Genomic DNA, 18,081 nt, shown 5'->3' on the forward strand with positions numbered 1-18,081 from the left:
TCTGTATAATGTAAATAGCTTAATGAAAGTTGAGCTATCGATTACTTGGATGGCACTGGTAGGCAGCTTAAGGAAGATGTCAGTTCTTTTACCAAGAAAGTAATGACAGCAGTGTTTTCTTATGACAGAGGTTATATGTTACTCAGTATTTTTTCTTTTGCTAATGTCAATGACCACAGTAGAGCCAAACACCAAAGGCAGTTCATCCATACATGTACAACTGCTTTCACACACACACACACACACACACACACACACACACACACACACACACACACACACACATGCATATGCAATTCACAGCATCCAGTTGACCTACTGCATGTCTTTGGAATGTGGGAGGAAACTGGATCACCAGGAGAAAACCCACATGAACACAGGGAGGACATGCTGACTACACTCAACAGGCACCCCAGCTGAGAATCAAACCATGAACCTCTTGCTGTGAGGCAACAACACTACCAGTTGTATGACAGTGTTGCAATACAACTAGCTTGTCAGAGTTATGTCATTATGTGATCATACTAAATGTAGCAGAGTCATGCACCAGATTCATCTTGAGACAGCAGTTGCAATACAACATGGATGAATGGATAACTCAGAAAAGGTAGCCTTAAAATGATTGAAGCCATAATATTAGTTTTTTTTTCAGGTCCACTCCAGTCTAATCCTTATTAAGTGAAGTAGATAATATGACGGTGAATAAAGCAAACTATAAAAGCTTGGGTGTTTTTTTAGTAGGAACTTAAAAATTAGGGGACATTCCATTGAAAAGTGCATTCTGGAAAGATCCCCTTAGCTGCATTTCATCAGCATCTTGTTGTAAGCCTTCTGAATACCTTAAAGAATGAGGAAGTGAACGGCTACTTGGAATGATGTATGGTGGTTACTGCTTCCTCATTAACAGGACATTTTATTTATTTATTTATTTTACAGAAAAGATCAGTTATATAAGTAATATTCTGAAAAAAAGATTCAGATTTTAGCTTGGTGAAAAGAACTCCGAGAACAGGCGCTGTATCTCTTCTGGGAGGTTGGAAGCTCTTTCTTCAAGCAAAGCTTAATGTGAGGAGGAATAATGACTCAGTCACACAAGCTGCACATTTATAAAGGCTAAGAAACATTGCTGGTTACCTTTACAAAACAAAAGAAGCACAGCAGGATTAGTCATGTGACTTTAAATAACAGTAACATGCTGAAGCTTCTCTGAAGTTGGAGTGGGTTGCCCAAAATGTTGCTAAAGAAGTAATTTCAATTATCCCAACTGCCAGGTAGTTTGGCCTAAAGAGTGATAGTGATGCAATTACGAATAGCGGTGATGTAATCATACTTATTGTAATGACATCACATGTACATTTCATGCACGGTACTTACCCAAACAATCCAGACGATAGTATTTTCCTTTTTTGCTGAAATAAGCAGAGTAATACTGGCACCTCTCCTTTTGCAAAGTGCAGCTAATGCATGTTTTCTCTGGTGGTGTTTTCTGAAGGTTAAGCCTAAATTAGGGAGCAAAAATAAAGTTTCAGCCCGAAAGATTACAGTGTAGATGGACATACAACTAAGTTTGCATTAACATACTAGTTATTAAATAAATCTCCTATGCCTGAATGTAAAGTATACTACTAAAGTGGGGCTGCAGTAGGTAAACCACACAGCTTCACGTATTCCATACTGCAAACATCATGTTAAGTAAGATAGTTTCCATGACATAATTAAGAAAGTTTTAGCTTTAAACAGAAATACTATACAGGAAAACATCTTTTCCTGCAATCAGGAAAGGTCAGACGCTTAATTTTTTCTTCCTTATTGGTCCTTATTGGTCACAAAATGTCATCCCTCACTGATTTATTTTTACAGTTTACTCACATTTGCAGATGGACATATCTTTTTTATTCTAAAAGATGTTATTCTCAGAAGGATCAAGCATTATGCATGCAAGTCACACATTTTATTTTCAAGGAACTGGTGTTGGAATAAGTTGTTTTCTGTACTGAATCAAGGAAACTTGATAAACTCTTATCGATCAAGTTAAAATAAATGTTAGCTTGCGGACATGCTTTTATTCTATAGTGACAGGCTGTAGTGGTGCCAGTTTACAAATGTATGTGTGTGTGTGTGTGTGGGGGGGTGCTCATCATATCCAAACAATTTTAAAACCATCAGCCTAACTATTCCATCCATCTTCAACCCCTTTTCTTTTGCACATGGTGTCACAAATACTCAAATTAAAATATACCATCATTACACAACAGAAAATAGTAAATAACAATTTACGTTTTGACCAGTGTGCATTTACTAAAGTCAGAAAATGGTATTCTGCAGCCCATGTAATTCTGAAGAGAATGCCTACTTCCTCCAAGAAGGGTGTTAAACTATTTTATTACTCACTAATTCGATGCAGTGTTGAGTGCAATGCTACACTTTGTAGGACTTCAATAAACCACGTAAAAGAAACTAAAATGGCACAATGACTCCTTACTAGAAAAATCACAGGACTGGAAAATGTGGACCATTCAGGACGGCTTCTGGACCTGTCATTATACTCTGGTTCTTGTACGTTAACATCATGTGGCCTCTGAATGGTTTATAGATCAATATCTGATATATTTCTTTTTAAAAGTCTCTTCCAGGAACACACTGCTGAAGTGAGCTGAAGGGAAGCTAATTATAAAAATCAATGTCAGCAACAGAAAAAAAATGACAAATATATTACCAACCACTTTCAAGATTATGGTTATGAAATAAACCTCCCTTTATAATCAGAAGATGTCAGGCATTAACAATCATGAAATGTATATGTGAAGTAGAAAGTAATGTAGGATTTAGGTAGTCAAGCTTCTCAAAGGCCTGTACCGTCATAAGGCTGACAATGAAACCTTAAAGATCCTAGAACATTTAGCAATGATCAGTGCTTGGAAAAACATGATGAGTGTTTCCATTTCATACTCACAAAAGAATGGAGCTGTGGGCATCAGCACAGACTCTACATGATGCCTTATGGGTAAGAGTTGTATAAACCAACTGCTTTGGGCATATGCTGTGGTGTGCAGTACTGTCATGATAGGAGAACAATGACTACAGACTGCATGCCAAAGCTGGGCTAGCCACCCAACAGTGTAAATTATCACTCTAGGGGATTTGGATATGTTGACTAATGTCATCAATTGGTTATGGGTATTTGCCAGTGATAAATAGGTTGAGGACCCGGCCTACTTAGACCTACACCAGGGACCCATGTTAATGGTGGGAGGGCTGTATGTGCCCCTATTGGCCAGTGTGTTCCTGCCATGAAGCGCAGCAGCCCTTACCAACTACTTCCAAGATTATGGTTATGAAATAAACCTCCTTTTATAATCAGATGATGTCAGGCATTAACAATCATGATATGTATATGTGAAGTAGAAAATACCAGCATAGGATTTAGGTACTCAAGCTTCTTGAAGGCCAATAGCTTCATTGGCCATTGTGTGCCTGCCATAAAGCACAGCAGCCCTGGGTCATAAGCTACTGGCTGGCCATTTTCCAGTTGCCTACATTGGGTTACCTGGGAGAGCTCTGACGAGTGAAAGCTGGATGTAAAACCAATCAGCATGACAACAATGAACTAAGAATTGCTACACTCTGTGCAGGTTTACTGAAAGGACGCAGCTTGGAAGTAGATGACATGACGATAAGGGGAGGCTGGACATCCTATGTATCCAAGAGACAAGATGGAAGGGCAGTGCAGCAAAGCCACTTAGCCTGGGATTCAGAATCTATTACTCTTTGGGAGGACAGGCCAGAAATGGTGTGGAAATTATGGTGAGGCTTCAGAAGACAGTGGTAAATGTCCTCAGAATTAGTGACAGACTCATGGCAATCAGACTCCAACTTATGACAGGATAGTTTTCATCATCTCAGCCCCACAGCAGATGCTGGACCTACTAGATAAAGCAGGACAACAGGAATTGGTGTTAATAATGGGTGACCTGAATTCACATATTGGAAAAGACAGAACAGGATATGAGGACTGCAACGGGGGGGGGGGGGGGCAACAGGAATAAAGAAGGAGAGGCCATTCAAGACTTCTGTCTGGCAAATGGCTTGATCGTAGCCTGCATGGTTCAGAAAGACAGTCACAAGATCACATACAGGAATGGCCAACATGCAACTCAGGTAAACTTCCGCCTAGTAAGGAATGAGCACTGGGATAGAATCAGCGATTGCAAAGTCATCCCCAGTGAAACAGTTGGCCCACAGCATAAACCACTGGTTGCCATAATCAGCTGCAAGCAGTGGTCAGAGAAGGCTCAAAGGTCAACAAAGACCAGGCTTAATACCTGAAAGTTGACTGGATAAAAATCACAACAGTTCAAGGAATTACTCAGGACTCTAGCACCTCAAGAAAAAAAGGAAATAGGTGGAGCTGATGAAGAATGGCAGCACCTCAAAATGGCGTATGTGAGAACTGCAGAACAGGTATCTGGCCAAGTCAGGTATGGAAATAAGGTACATAAGGAAAGCTATGGTGGAATGCAGAAGTCATCAAAAGAAAGAAGGTGAGTAGGAAAAAGTGGGAGACAGAAATGGTGGACCAAGCTAGGAAGGAATACTAGTTGACTGAAAAAGAAGCTAAGACAGGAGTTGCAATAGCAAAGAATAAGGCATCAGAATCACTCTACCAGTTTCTGGAAAGTAAATAAATAGAGGGCACAAAGAAACTATATCAGGTTGCAAGCCAAAGACAGAAAGATAAATAGGATAGTCAGACACCCTTCATAAGGGATGCCAGCAACAACCTGCTCACTGGTCCACAGGGCATCAAAGGCAGATGGAAGGAGTACTTCCAGTAGCTTCTGAATGAAGAAAAACCCCATAGAACCTGCAATGTCCCAGACACAACTTACAATAAAAGTAGAGAAGAAGACCACCATAGAAGAAGTAAGAACAGCACTAAGGAAAATGAAGTCACGGAAAGCAGCAGGCTCAGATAAGGTAACAGCAGATATGATAAAGATGTTGGGCGAGATGGAGAGAAATGGCTCCTGAGGGTACTTGTTGCAGTCTGGAGAGAAAGGTGTATCCTAAGTGACTGGAGGATAAGCATACTAATGCCAGCATTCAAGAACATAGGGAACATTCACAGCTATGGGCCTTACAGAGGTGTAATACTCTTATCACATTGCATGATGGTTCTGCAGAGGGTGATTGATAAATGAATATGCAGAATAGTACAAAGTAAGACAAGAGATGAGCAGTTTGGATTCGGATCAGGATGCAGCACATTTGTCCCAGTGTTTGCAGTGAGACATATAATTGAGAAGAAGCTAGAGACGATGAAGGAGTCCAACTGGGCATTCCTAGACTTGGAGAAAGCATATGACAAGGTTCCAAGAAAGCTGATTTAGGCAGTCCTGCAGTGGTTTGAAGTCCCAGAAACATTGGTAGAATTAGTGCAAGCTATGTACAAGGACTCAGTGACTCAAGTACAAACAGTTCAGTCTCACAGAGGGATTCCCAGTCGGAATGGGTGTGCAACAGGGATCAGCTCTGAGCCCACTGCTGTTCATACTGGTGATGGATTACATTAGCAAACAGGTTGGAAGTGAAAGATCCACAAAGCTTCTGTATGCAGATGATAAGGCATTACAGGCAGACTCTGAGGAAGAACTTAAGCAAAGGATAGTGGAATGGAATACGAAACTGACGGTACATGGGATGAAACTGAGTATATATAAGATAGTTGTAATGGCAGTAAATGGCAGAGTTCTGAAGAAGCTGAGAATTGAGATAGAGAAAATACTGGAACATGTTAACAGCTTTAAGAATCTGGGAGGGGTGGTTGAGGAGAAGGGAAGTCTGAATGAGGAGGTTACAGCTAGATTAAGGGGTGCTGCAGCCAACTTGCAGAGAGTGTTTGGTGCAGTATAAGACAAAAGAATGACAAAGAAGCTGAAAACTAAGGTGTACAAAACAGATAAGACCAGTACTACTGTATGGTACAGAAATCTGGGCAGTAAAGGGAGAGCAGCTGAGGAAGCTAGAGGTGATGGAGATGAAGTGCCTGAGAAAGGTGATAGGATGCACACTGTGGGACAGATGAAGAAATGATGACATAAGAGCAGAAGCCAAAGTTGCTCCAATTGCATAAAACATCAAAGAGAACAGATTACGGTGGTTTGGGCACATGTGGAGAAAAACAGAAGACAATCTAGTGAAGAATCTTTGGGACAGACAGGAAGAAGGTAAACAGAAACAAGGGTGTCGAGCAAAGAGGTGGATGCATTGTGTGAGAAAAGACCTGCGACAGTCAGGCATGAGTGTCCAAGAAGGCAGGAGAGAGGCACTGAAGAGAGAGAGAGAGAGAGAGAGTGAAAGCTGACACAACATGTTGACCATGTAGAAAATAGGAAAAAGGGGGTTGTTGATGATGATGATGATGATGATGATCGGTGGTATGTTCTGTGCTTTGCAGCTCCAAGCTCAGGGGTTCAGTCTTAACCTCAAATCACTGTTCCCATGTCTACATGAGTTTTCTCTGGGGGTTCCCTTTAATTGTCCTGTTACCACCTAAAACATAGTGGTTGATTGTGTCCACTAAATTCTGTGTGTGTGTGTGTGTGTGTGTGTGTGTGTGTGTGTGTGTGTGTGTGTGTGTGTGTGTGTGTGTGTGTGTGTGTGCGTGTGTGTGTGTGTGTGTGTGTGTGTGTGTGTGTGTTATTGTAAGGTCAGGAAGACTGGTAGCACAACATTCATAAAACACAAGGTTTATTAAATAAATTACGAACCAAGATATCATCTCACTTCCCTATGGAAATTCAAAATAAAAATAAAAGAGTACCTTAGTTGAGTCTAAATAACAGAATTCAGTTCATACTGTCTGTCAGGAAACAGGCTGTCTTTTAACATAAAGTACAAGGCTGCAGGCCTCTCTCTGGCCCCACTTTCAGATCAAATAAAAAGGTATTGATAGGTATAATCCACAGGTTCCTACTGATGAACGTGAAACTAACTTCCTATGTTGCTGTTTTCAGGAACCCTCATCTTATTCAACATTAACTGAAAATTAAAACCTAGTTAACTATTTAACTATCTAACTAGTATATAGTGTTTTCTAGCTAGCTAGTCCTAAGAATTTTCCCATGCAGTAAAACACATTGCCCTTTTCAAGAGCTAAAATGTTACATCCACCCCTCAGCATAAAACCAAGGGTTTTGGAATCATAACAAAGGGTAATTGACTAGGGCGGGCATATTGGCCAGACTAAACTGAAAGCGTTAGAGGGATAGTGTCCACTGTCAGAACTTTTTATTGACATCATTTTGCCTACATAATCATTGCAAAGGGGCATGATCTGTTACCAAAGTGAAGTGTGTACCTAACAAATAATATTTCAATGCATTAGAAGATCCACTTATTAGGAGATACTCTCTTTCATTAGCAAATAATTCCTTTTCTGCATTACTTGGCTTCCTGCTGCTATAGCAGACAGGATCCTAATCATCTTGAAACTGTTAGGATAGCACTGCCTGCCAAATCTCATTCTGATGTTTTATTTTATTTAACATTTCCTTACCAAAAAAGTCTGACTTGGAATGGGCCAATTTTCAGCAGAGGCCTGAGGAGAAACACTCTAGGCACATGTCTTTGCTACATGGGAAGAGATCAGAGCATCCAGCAGAAACCCACACAAATGCAGGGGGGACATGCAGACTCTGCACAGAAAACACCCCAGCTGAGAATCAAACTGGAGAACCTCTTACTGCAAGACAACAACGCAAACCCTTGCACCACTGCACCATCTGTTGTGTTTCTATATAAGGTATGTAAGGTAAATCTTCAATAAACTCAAGAGTTATTAGCACAGATTCAGAATACATGATCCTTCCGTAATCATTAGGTGTGTTATCTTCCTCAAGACACCACAGAACCTTAGCAGTAGCTTTCCCCTCTCATGAAGCATGTGAAAGGACTAGCAAAATTCATAAAAGTAGGCACAGGCTAGTCCAAGGAAATTTTTTATCTGTCTCTTAGTACAGGGCACAGGCCAGTTTTTTATGGTCTCTATCTTTTCTACTTGTGGTCTTACGCCCCTTTCCTGTATGGTACCCTGGGATGTGATTTTTTTTTACTATACACAGTTTACTTCTAGACATATTTACAGTTAAGCATGCCTGCCTTATGAATAATGCAGCTTGCATTTCAGGTAGGTTGGACTCCTACTCCTTTTAATGAATGACTGTCATCCAGGTATGGTGCAGCTCAAAGGCAGTCAGGCTCTAGTATTTTAACCATCAGTCTATTGGTCATAAATAAGAAAATATGTGCTGGGAAGCTGTTCTTCACTGAAAAGTTCAGCCCCCCCAACAAACAAACAAATAAGCAAACTCAAACATGCTAAAAAATAAATAAAGAAAAGTATCCACACAGACAGAGCAAAATAGCTTTGTTAAGGTCTTTCATCCAATACAAACCGAAAGACTAAATGAAGACCTCATCAGTCTCTTAGTATGGGCTCCTTGTTAGCCAAATGGTAACACTACACATTGGAGAAGACCAGCAGGGGTTACACTCACATAAGCTGCTTTTTCCTTTGGCAGAGGGGTGAGTGATATCTGCCAGTATCTCTTCATCAAATCTAATGTCAGGTATTTGGCCTTACTGATTTCTTTACCATCTCATAATTTTTGGGCATCATATAGCTAACACACTTTGAAATGTTGTTATTTTTCCTAACATCATTACAGCATCTAATACTTCCACTAGGTTTAAAGATTGGCACTTTAGGGTCACTCCAGTCACTCTGTGACTCTTCAGTTAAGCATGATTTAATGTTTTTTTAACTTCTTCTCTTGCTGATAATTGATTTATGATTCTGGTACTCATTAAGATTTCTGTCTAACTATCATTGCAGGTGCCTTTAAAGTACCAGTATGACTCAGTCATAGTCCATGTGGGGGTAAATGACTTGAGACGTATCTCACTGGACTATATGAAGAGAGACATGACTGAGCTCTCAGATTACATGTTACAGCCAGGTATAAGTCTAGCCTTAAGCAGCATTATACCTTCTCCAAGGATGATGCCACAATACAAACAAAAACTGATTGACATTAATAACTGGCTTAGCTTCTGGTGCCAGTCCAAGGGGATCCAGTATCTGTCAGCCTGGGAAGACACGGTCGACAGGCCATGCTGTTTTGCCAGAGATGGTCTGCACCTGTCTCCTGTTGGCTTTTGGATACTGGCAAAAGAATTAGCCACCCCTACTGTGCCTTTTTAGGCAGTGTCAAAATAACCAACCTCCCAACATAACAAAATCCACTCTAGATAAACTCAAGGTATTGCTGCTTAATGCTGCTAGGAGTCTAAACAAGAAACTGCATTCCCTGGAAGCAGTCCTCACTTTGGAAGATGCTGACATCTCTGCAGTCACAGATACATGGTTCAGAGGCACAGAAAGCACCCCGGCCGTGCAGGGCTGAAATGCCTTCTATATATTCAGCCAACAAACTGAGCATGAAAGAACAGAAGGAGGAGGTGCATCTATCTTCATTAAGGATAAGTACACCTTGAGACTGGTCAAACAGTCTGACTCTCTTGAGCTAGTCCACATTCAATTAACTATAGGCAAAGCCCCCTACCACATCATAGCCAGCTATCGGTCGCCCATCATGAAACAGGAAAAGCATACCACATACCTGACTACTAGAGTCATTTGCCATATAGCCCAACACCTTACTTATGGGTGATTTTAGTTATCCTACCATCAACTGGGAAACATACATGACCACAAACATGCTAGCTCAAATGTTTTTGGACTTTGTCAATGGAAATGCTCTGGAACAGCTAGTTAGTGGGTCTATGTCAATTATTCAAATGCTTAAAATGTCGAACTTTATATCGTTGAGCCCATATGTTCGACATTTCAAGTGTTCGAAGATTGACTTTTAACAGCGCCGTACATTGCAGAATGGGAGAATTTCCCTTTTCTGCATTGAAGTGTGGTCTCGGAGTTGGTATATTTAAGTAGGGAGGTGTGGGGGGTGTAGGGGGCTTGCCCCCCTGCTCGCACTGTTAGTGTATGTTTTTCTTTCTTTCTTTTTTTTTTTTTTTTTTTTTTATTAGATATTCGAACTTCTAAATATCGACCATATGGTCTCAACCATGTGGTATTCAACATTTTGGAAGTTTGAATATTTGACATAGACCCTAGTCAGCACACTCGTAAGAGGCTCAAATGTCCTGAACATAGTACTCATTTACATGAGAGACATGGTTGACTTCTTTGAGAAAGTTACCAAGGCTCTGGATGAGGGAAAGACAGTGCATACCACCTGTCTTGACCTAGCCAAGGCATTTGATACAATCCCCCACTCAAGTATTACAGAGAAACTCTCCCAAGTGGAAATTAACCCTACATTACCAGATGGCTAGCCAACTGGCTCACCAACAGGACATATAATGTAAAAGTGGGTGACTTCACCTCTAGCAAAAGAACAGTCACCAATGGCGTACCCCAGGGTTCTGTGCTGGACCCCTTATTGTTTTGAATTTATTTCTCAGAAGTCCAGGAAACCATGGATGGCCTGTGGCTGACCAGGTTCGCTGATGATTGCACATTGGGAGCAATCACTGAGTCCCTCAGTGATGTTAATACACTGCAGACATGATTAACACAGACAAATGATTGGTGCCAAAGCCATGGATTAAAACTAAATGCAAAAAAATGCATTATTATTCCCTTTGGGAAAGCTGACATCAAGTTACATTATAGATAGTACCCCCCTAAGTGTAGACCCAGTGGTACATGATCTGAGTACTCAGGTTGATAGCAACCTGAACTTTGACCACCATGTATCCACAGTAGTAAGGAAATCCTTCTATGTGGCACATCTTATAAGTAAAGACATTGCATCTAGATCTATGGATATTATAATTCTATTATACCCGGCCCTCATCAGACCAATAATTGAGTACAATGCTCCCTTTTGCATGTACCTCACAAGACACCTTGGGAAGACCACAAAGGTTTTTCTCCAAGAAATTACAGGTTACACAAAACATGCCTTATGCAGAAAGACAGAAAATCCTGTCACTGTATTCTGTCTGCTATGGGTTGCTAAGAGGTGACCTGTGCTTGGCTTAAAGGGCAGTCTCTGCTGGTGGTTGTAGGGGGAGGCAAATAGGTCCACCTTTGGAGTACCCCATTTCTGGGTCACAAGGCTGAAGGTGTTGTGGTTTAATTGCCACTTGTGCGGGTCTAGGAGATTTCTGCTTAAGTTGTCTGCCAGAGAGGTTTGATTGCCTGTCAGGAACTGAGCTTGCAGGTGAACGTGCATGGCCGAGGTCGTGTTCCACAGGATCATGGCAAGCCTGCAGAGTGGGTAAGAATGGGTTCCCCCCTGCTTGTTTATGTACCACATCACTGTGGTGTTGTTAGTTTTGATTAGTAGGGGCCCTGGTGAGAGTAGGGATCTGAAAGCTGTCAGAGAGTGCTGAACAGCCAGCATCTCTTTTTGGTTGATATGTAGATGAATTTGATTTGGGCTCCGGTGGCCCTAAATGCACTTGCCGTCCAGATGTACACCCCAGGCATAATCTGATGCATCTGTGGTTAGGGTCTGGGTGGCATAGGATTGTGTAAAGGGAAGCCCCTTGTTGTGGTTGCATGTTGCTGTCCACCAAAGGAACTCTTTGCTTAGACAAGGTATCATATGTATGATTGTTTCCAGGTCCTGAGAATGTTGGCACCAAAGACCTTTTAAGTACCATTGAAGTTTCCTCATATGCAGTCTGGCATATGGAATTAGTAGAATGCAGGAGGCCATGAACCCTAGAGCCTGCAGGATTTTCCTTGTGGATATCTGGGTTCTGGTGGCCATTTGAGTGAAGTAGCCTATCAGATAGGCTTGCTTTTCTGGAGTAAGGAATGCCATCTGGGATGCTGTGTCCAAGCTTGCTCCCAGGAATACAATTTTTTGACTGGGGACTAGTTTGGATTTCTTTTTGTTGATAGTTCATAGGTTCATAGGTTGGTACTAGGCTATTGGCCCTAGGGCCTATACAAGCCCAGCCATAACAATTCCCTGGCTATTTCTTTTCCTGGCTATTTCTATTTCTGGCTAGTGTCTCCCAGGGAGGTAAGAAGGTCCTTTACAAATGTCAGGTGCTGCAACAGCCTTTCCTGACTGTCTGCCTGAATTAGGCAATCATCCACGTAGGGATAAATTTGAATATTTCTCTGTCTGCAATAGGCAATGGCTGGAGCCAGACATTTTGTAAAAACTCTGGGAGCAGTGGATAAACCAAAAGGAAGTGCAGAAAACTGATAATGCATAGATCCTGCCCTGAATGTAGATATTTCCTGCAGGAGTCCTTTATTGGGATGTGCAGATAGGCCTCCTTTAGATCTAGGGTGGCTAACCAGGCATCTTTGGGCAGCACAGGGAGAAGCTGCTGTTAGGTGAGCATTTTGAATTTTGGTACCACCAGGAAGGTGTTTAGAATGGAAGGATCTAAGATTGGGTGCCAGATGCCCTCTTTTCTGGGTACCAGGAAAAGTCTGGAATAAATACCTTGGCCTATCTGTTCTGCAGGAACAGGCTGAATTGCCCTTATGAAGAGCAGGGACTGAACTTGGTTTTGTGCCTCTGCCCACTGGTTTGGAGGAAGATCTAGGTACCCTTTTGGGGTTGGCAGCATGTGGAAATAAAATTTGTACCCCTGGGATACAATGTTGAGGACCCATCGATCATTGGTGATGGAGGTCCAGTTTTTTGCATGGTGGGCAAGTTTTCCTCCTAGGGGCATGAGCAATTGGGCAGAAGTGAGGGGTGGAGTTGAGAAGTCATTGTGAATTCTTTCCATAAGGGGGTGGCTTAGCACTCCCTGCTTTAGAAGTGGAGGTACTCCATTGCTTGGATCTCTGCATACCCTGAGACTGTAATCTGGGGGGTTCTGTTTCCCCTGGGTCTAGTTTGAGATGTCCTTGAGGGTGCTGGAAAGGACCAATGTTTTGAGGGGCAATGCCTACTAAATCTTGGAGGCTGCACTTGGAAAAAATCTTTGACTATCTACATAGACTTAGCCTTTTCTTCCATCTTTTTTAAAACCTCTTCTGCTTTGGTGCCAAACAGATTGTCCTTGTTCAGAGGTGTGTCCAATAATTTTGATTTGACATGGTCTGCCAAAGTCTGCTTCTTAAGCCAGGCATGCCTTCTAAGTACAGAACCTGTGACTGCTGCCCTGCAAGATGCTTCTTGGGCATCAAACCCACATTGCGGGGTATGCTTGCTGACTTGGCTTGCAGAATGTATAAGCTCCTGTAATTCTTTATTTTCTGCACAGTCAGGAAAGGTAGATAACTTTTGCTTAATAAGTTCCATAACATATTGCTGGTATTTCAGCATGTGGAACTGACAATTTAATGCTCTAACAGTGGGAGTTGCAGAGGTGTATACTTTTTTACCCATTCTGTCTAAAGCTCGGGAATCCCTGTCTGAGGGGGTGGGATTCTTAGCTTTTGTTGCTTTTATTCCTTTAGGTCCTTGGGAAATGACCTCTGGGTCAGCAGTAGGATTTTTGAAGAGAAATCTGTGTGAGCCAGGGACTCTGTAGTACCTGTCAGATTTCCTTGGAGCAGGGGGTAAAGTATCAGGCGTTAGAGTGGATTCCATAAAGACATCATCTACAACATCCAGAACAGGAGGGATAGCTAAGGGTCTGTGCTGTGGTAGATCTAAAAATTCCCTGAGTCTCTTTTTGGACTGAGGATAATCCTGGCATTCCCAATGGAAATGCTCTCTCAAAGTATGTAGGGTTTCACCAAAAGAAAAATCCTCTGGAGGGAAGGCAGGAGGAATGGATTCCTCTGCATCTGAATCCTCATAGGCAGATAAGGGCATGTCTTCATAATCAGAAACCTCAGAGTCATCGGACTCTTGGTCAGATAAAGCTGCTGGGGACAAGTCTCTTTTTTTTTAGCAGGGGAAAGCTGACTTCCCCTAATTAGCATGATCAGGTCTTCTGCATTTTAAGCATCTGAGATTGTGGCAAGGAAGAAGGCGCTTGAGATTGGGTCATCGTTTTTTTAGGCGTAGCTCGAACTCTTGGCCTTAGAAACTCTGTAGTTTTAGAAAGAACTGAAGACATGAAAGAAGTTGGCAGTTTGTGTCGAATATCAGTAGTGCAAAGAGCTTCCTCAGAAGCCAGTGCCTGCACAGTTGCTCCACACCCATCCAAGGTAGAGACATCAACAGGTTCCATAGTCAAAGAGTCTCAAGGCATACCGGACTCTGAACGGGTCCCAGTAGCGGCCTGCAAATCCATGGGAGCGAGCATCAGGGGCTGCAAAAGTGCCTCACTGAGTACTGGTGAACTGGCGACTAGCTTAACAGAAGCATTGACAACAGTTTTGGACCCGTGCAGTCTGTCTCTGTCTTTATCCTTATGTTTTTTTGGAAGATCGGTTGTCATATAGCTTACCGAAGCCATTTCGGAATACGGAGATTGAGAACGAAAATATTTAGCTACAATAAGGGCCCGACAACGAATAGTTCGGGTGTTGAACAAAGCACAAAACCGACAGCGAGGTACGTCACGGTCTCTGCCTAAACAGGTGACACAGTAAGAATGGAAATCTTGGTGTGATATTTGCTTTCCACAGGAGAGACAATTGTTAACTTTTTCTGACATTGGTTAGAGCACGAGAAAAAAGACCCCCAATGGGGTACTTAGCTTTAGAAGACTTCAAGATGATTCAATTTCGGAAACGAAAACTCAGGTAGCGGCCAGCCGGCACTCGTGCAAACTGCTTCTGCTTTGGGCTCCTCGGTAATGGCGTCGGCTGCCTGTTTTTATACCTCTGATGACCTGACATCAGTACTGAAGTGACAGCAACTGACGCAAAAATACTAAGCCTCTGGTATTCGGGCCGACTGAGGGCTACCCCTGGCAGGATAACCCAAGTGTTGTGATGACTGCAACAGTGAAACACAAAGAACATCACCTAAAGTGCACATGGATAAGCGCATGTTCCCCACTTGGCTGCCCCCCCCTTACTCTTACCCTCTGACTTCAGCTTCATCAACAAAAGAATGCAACTTCTCTAGCTTACTTTTAGTTCCACCTCTAAATCTAACCCCTTAGTCGATACCCATATGTCACTGTTAGGACACTCTGTTATCCATCTGCTAAACTTTACTTTTCTCTTCACACCTCCACTCTTACTCTATACTTAAGCACTTATGTCTCCTGCTTTTCTTACTTAACCTGTTATCCAATTTCTAATCTCTGTCTCTTCTCCTGCTACTATACTCCCTACTATGTCTAATCTTTGCTCTCTTTGTTGATATACTCCCTACTATGGCTAACTTGCTCACAACTCAACTGTATAAAGCAAAAAAGTAACCCTACTAACAATATTTACCATTATGTAATGTCTCAACCTAAAACTGTAAAAGATGTGTTCAGTCTATTTAAATATGTTAACTCTTAAGCTTCAATGCTATGTTACTAGTCAATGTTAAGTTTGGTACTATCTATATAAATCTGAATGCTTCTGTATACACCTTTTATTTTGCTTAAAATTTAACTGTGGAACTTTTCTCCCCAGGCCTCCACTGAAAATGGACATGCATCCATTCGGATTGTCCTGGACAACAACTGTAAAATAAATAAATAAATAAATAAATAAACAAGCTTTCAATTCACATGAAACAGAGCCCCTCTCTGACCCTCTCAAACACAACCTAGATTGATGGATGGCTAACCATCATTCCTGAGGTGGCGCCCATGTCCCTCCTGGACAGAGGAAGTTGTTATTAACTACCACAGACCCTTACCTCTGCGAACTTCACTCACCTAACCATGACAACTGGGGCAACTCAGGATAAATATGGCTAGGCTTGTAAGGGCACTAGGGCCATTGGCCTCATAACCTTCTTTGAACCTATGAACCAATGAAGTTCTCACTATTTAGTTCTCCCAAACATTTCTAAAAATACTCCTTTATTTTTTAAGTGAAATATCCTTACTTCATGCTTTTTAACATTTGACACAGATTCCTCTAGCTGTACATCATTTAGAGACTCCCTAGTTTATTATGTAAGGACTTCATCTTACAAACTCTCAACAGAACCCCCTGCTTCCTGTCATGATGTAAGTACATTAATGTGATAAACTTGCTCACATTTCTGTTCCCTGGCTCTATAACATTATAGTATACTGAATTTATTTACTTTTTCCATCATGTCAAATGTTCCCTGCCATTTGGTCTGAAATTTGTTTCCCATAGTGGACACTAGTGCTACTATCTGATTTCCTGGGTTAAAGTCTCTTTGCTGGACAATCTTATCAAAAACTTTTTACATTTCCTGGATTCTATATATGAGTTAACTAGCCTGCTAGCTTACATAGTCCTGTGTCACACTTTTGAATGGCATCTTTTTCTCTTCCCAAGTTTCCTTAGAAATGTAAAGCAGCCTTTTCAGATGTCTGCCCTGCAGAATTTCAAACTGGGGGAAGTGTTCGAAGCTTGTGACACGACTCATCTGTGACAGCAAAAGTAGGTAGGATAGTAAGTGTTCAAAGTTTTTTCCAGCTCCATCAATAATTTTCTTTAGCATGGACTTCAATATTTTATTAAACCTTTCTACTATACAAATGGTAAAACACTGACATAATCGATACAGTCAGTTACCCTTCAATATATGGATCACGTGCATATCAAACGATTAGGTGCACAATGTATACTTCCTAATATTATAGCAATAACCAACATCTGGGTGTGGTATATTGAAGATTTACCCATGGTTGATGTGGGTTAATCACAAGGGCAACGCCCAAGTGATTAAACAAAGGCAACCGTAGATAAATCTTCAATATACCACAACTGTATAATAGCAGTTATTGCTATTATACAATGAACTTATTTAAGAAAGCAATTACTTACTTTGCTTAAATGTCTTTGTATAATGGTGCCGTGGTGTTTTTCCATGTTGTTTCCTTATTCTGCCGCTTTGTTGATGTACTGTGCATGTATATGGGACTTATATTCCTACATTTATGCAGTACATCAGTCAAGCAATGGAGAAAGGAAGATCTCTGTTGCTTCCTTTTAAAAAAAAAAGAAAAAAAACTGAAATCCTGACAGTTTACAGGCACAAGACAAAGAGGGCAAAATTACAAGGAATATCAGGCATCTACCTGATTTTCCTTGTATTTTTTCTGCCCTTCATGTGTACCTCTCGACCTCTTAGCTGAAGAAAACTGCAAAGCCTTAGCATATATTAACAGAAGAAAGTCCAGGTAACCGGACTTTTTTCTATTGGTACATGCGCAATTTACAACAGCTATGTTGGCTGGGCTGACCAATCAGTGTGCACATTTTTGAATGTTAACAAGCTACCATTGTATAATATGTAATATAGCACATTTGTGAGTTGGCAACATAAATGGAATATTTTAATAATAATAATAATAATAATAATAATAATAATAATATAATCAAAGCATATCAAAAGGGATGAGTAAAGGTAATGCTTTTGTCAGCAAGCATCTCCTTAGGGATACCCACTTTGAGGAAAAACAGTATCGGGTCCCTTGCAGCAGTCTTAGCATTAGTATTGTAAAGTGGCTTTGCTTCTGGAAAACTGGTGGCACAGATCACCAAGACCACAATGATATATTTTACTAATACCCCATGATGTCCATAACAGTACATTTAAATAGCACTTCTGTGACCAGAATTGAGATAAGGAGACTTTTATACCCATAATGGGTCACCAAATAATTTTTTTCTGGACAAGAAGTTCAGAAGTTCCCTGTCTCTTTCCTTATACCTAACTAGATAAATGTGATTAATACTCTTGCTTTTGTTTTGTCTAGGCCAGGTGACCTCCTATCATGTGGCTATGGGCTAGCTTCATTACAACTGCCTCATAAAGTTCTGGCATGAGAAACAGATATAGAATGTGTTCCCATTCTTTAAATATTCACCATTCCCAGTGCTGCAGCAGCCCTTAGGCTATATGGGTTGTTTTCCAACAAGAGAGCAACAATCAGACACAAACAAAAAGCACAGAATCCCCCCCCCCA

At 41.3% G+C, this 18,081-nt stretch overlaps 1 protein-coding gene across 1 annotated transcript in view; it reads right to left on the reverse strand.

Moving 5' to 3' along the window:
* LOC122804723 (dipeptidyl peptidase 4-like) overlaps window positions 1-18,081 on the reverse strand; it is a 1,230,541-nt gene that overhangs the window by 439,900 nt on the left and 772,560 nt on the right. Inside the window, exon 16 of the mRNA XM_044074775.1 lies at window positions 1,375-1,499. Within this exon, the coding sequence (XP_043930710.1) occupies window positions 1,375-1,499 (125 nt within the window). The remainder of the gene's footprint in view (window positions 1-1,374; window positions 1,500-18,081) is intronic.

Source organism: Protopterus annectens, chromosome 6.part0 (genome assembly GCF_019279795.1).
Source record: "Protopterus annectens isolate FY-2018-M chromosome 6.part0, PAN1.0, whole genome shotgun sequence".
Classification (NCBI taxonomy): domain Eukaryota; kingdom Metazoa; phylum Chordata; order Ceratodontiformes; family Protopteridae; genus Protopterus; species Protopterus annectens.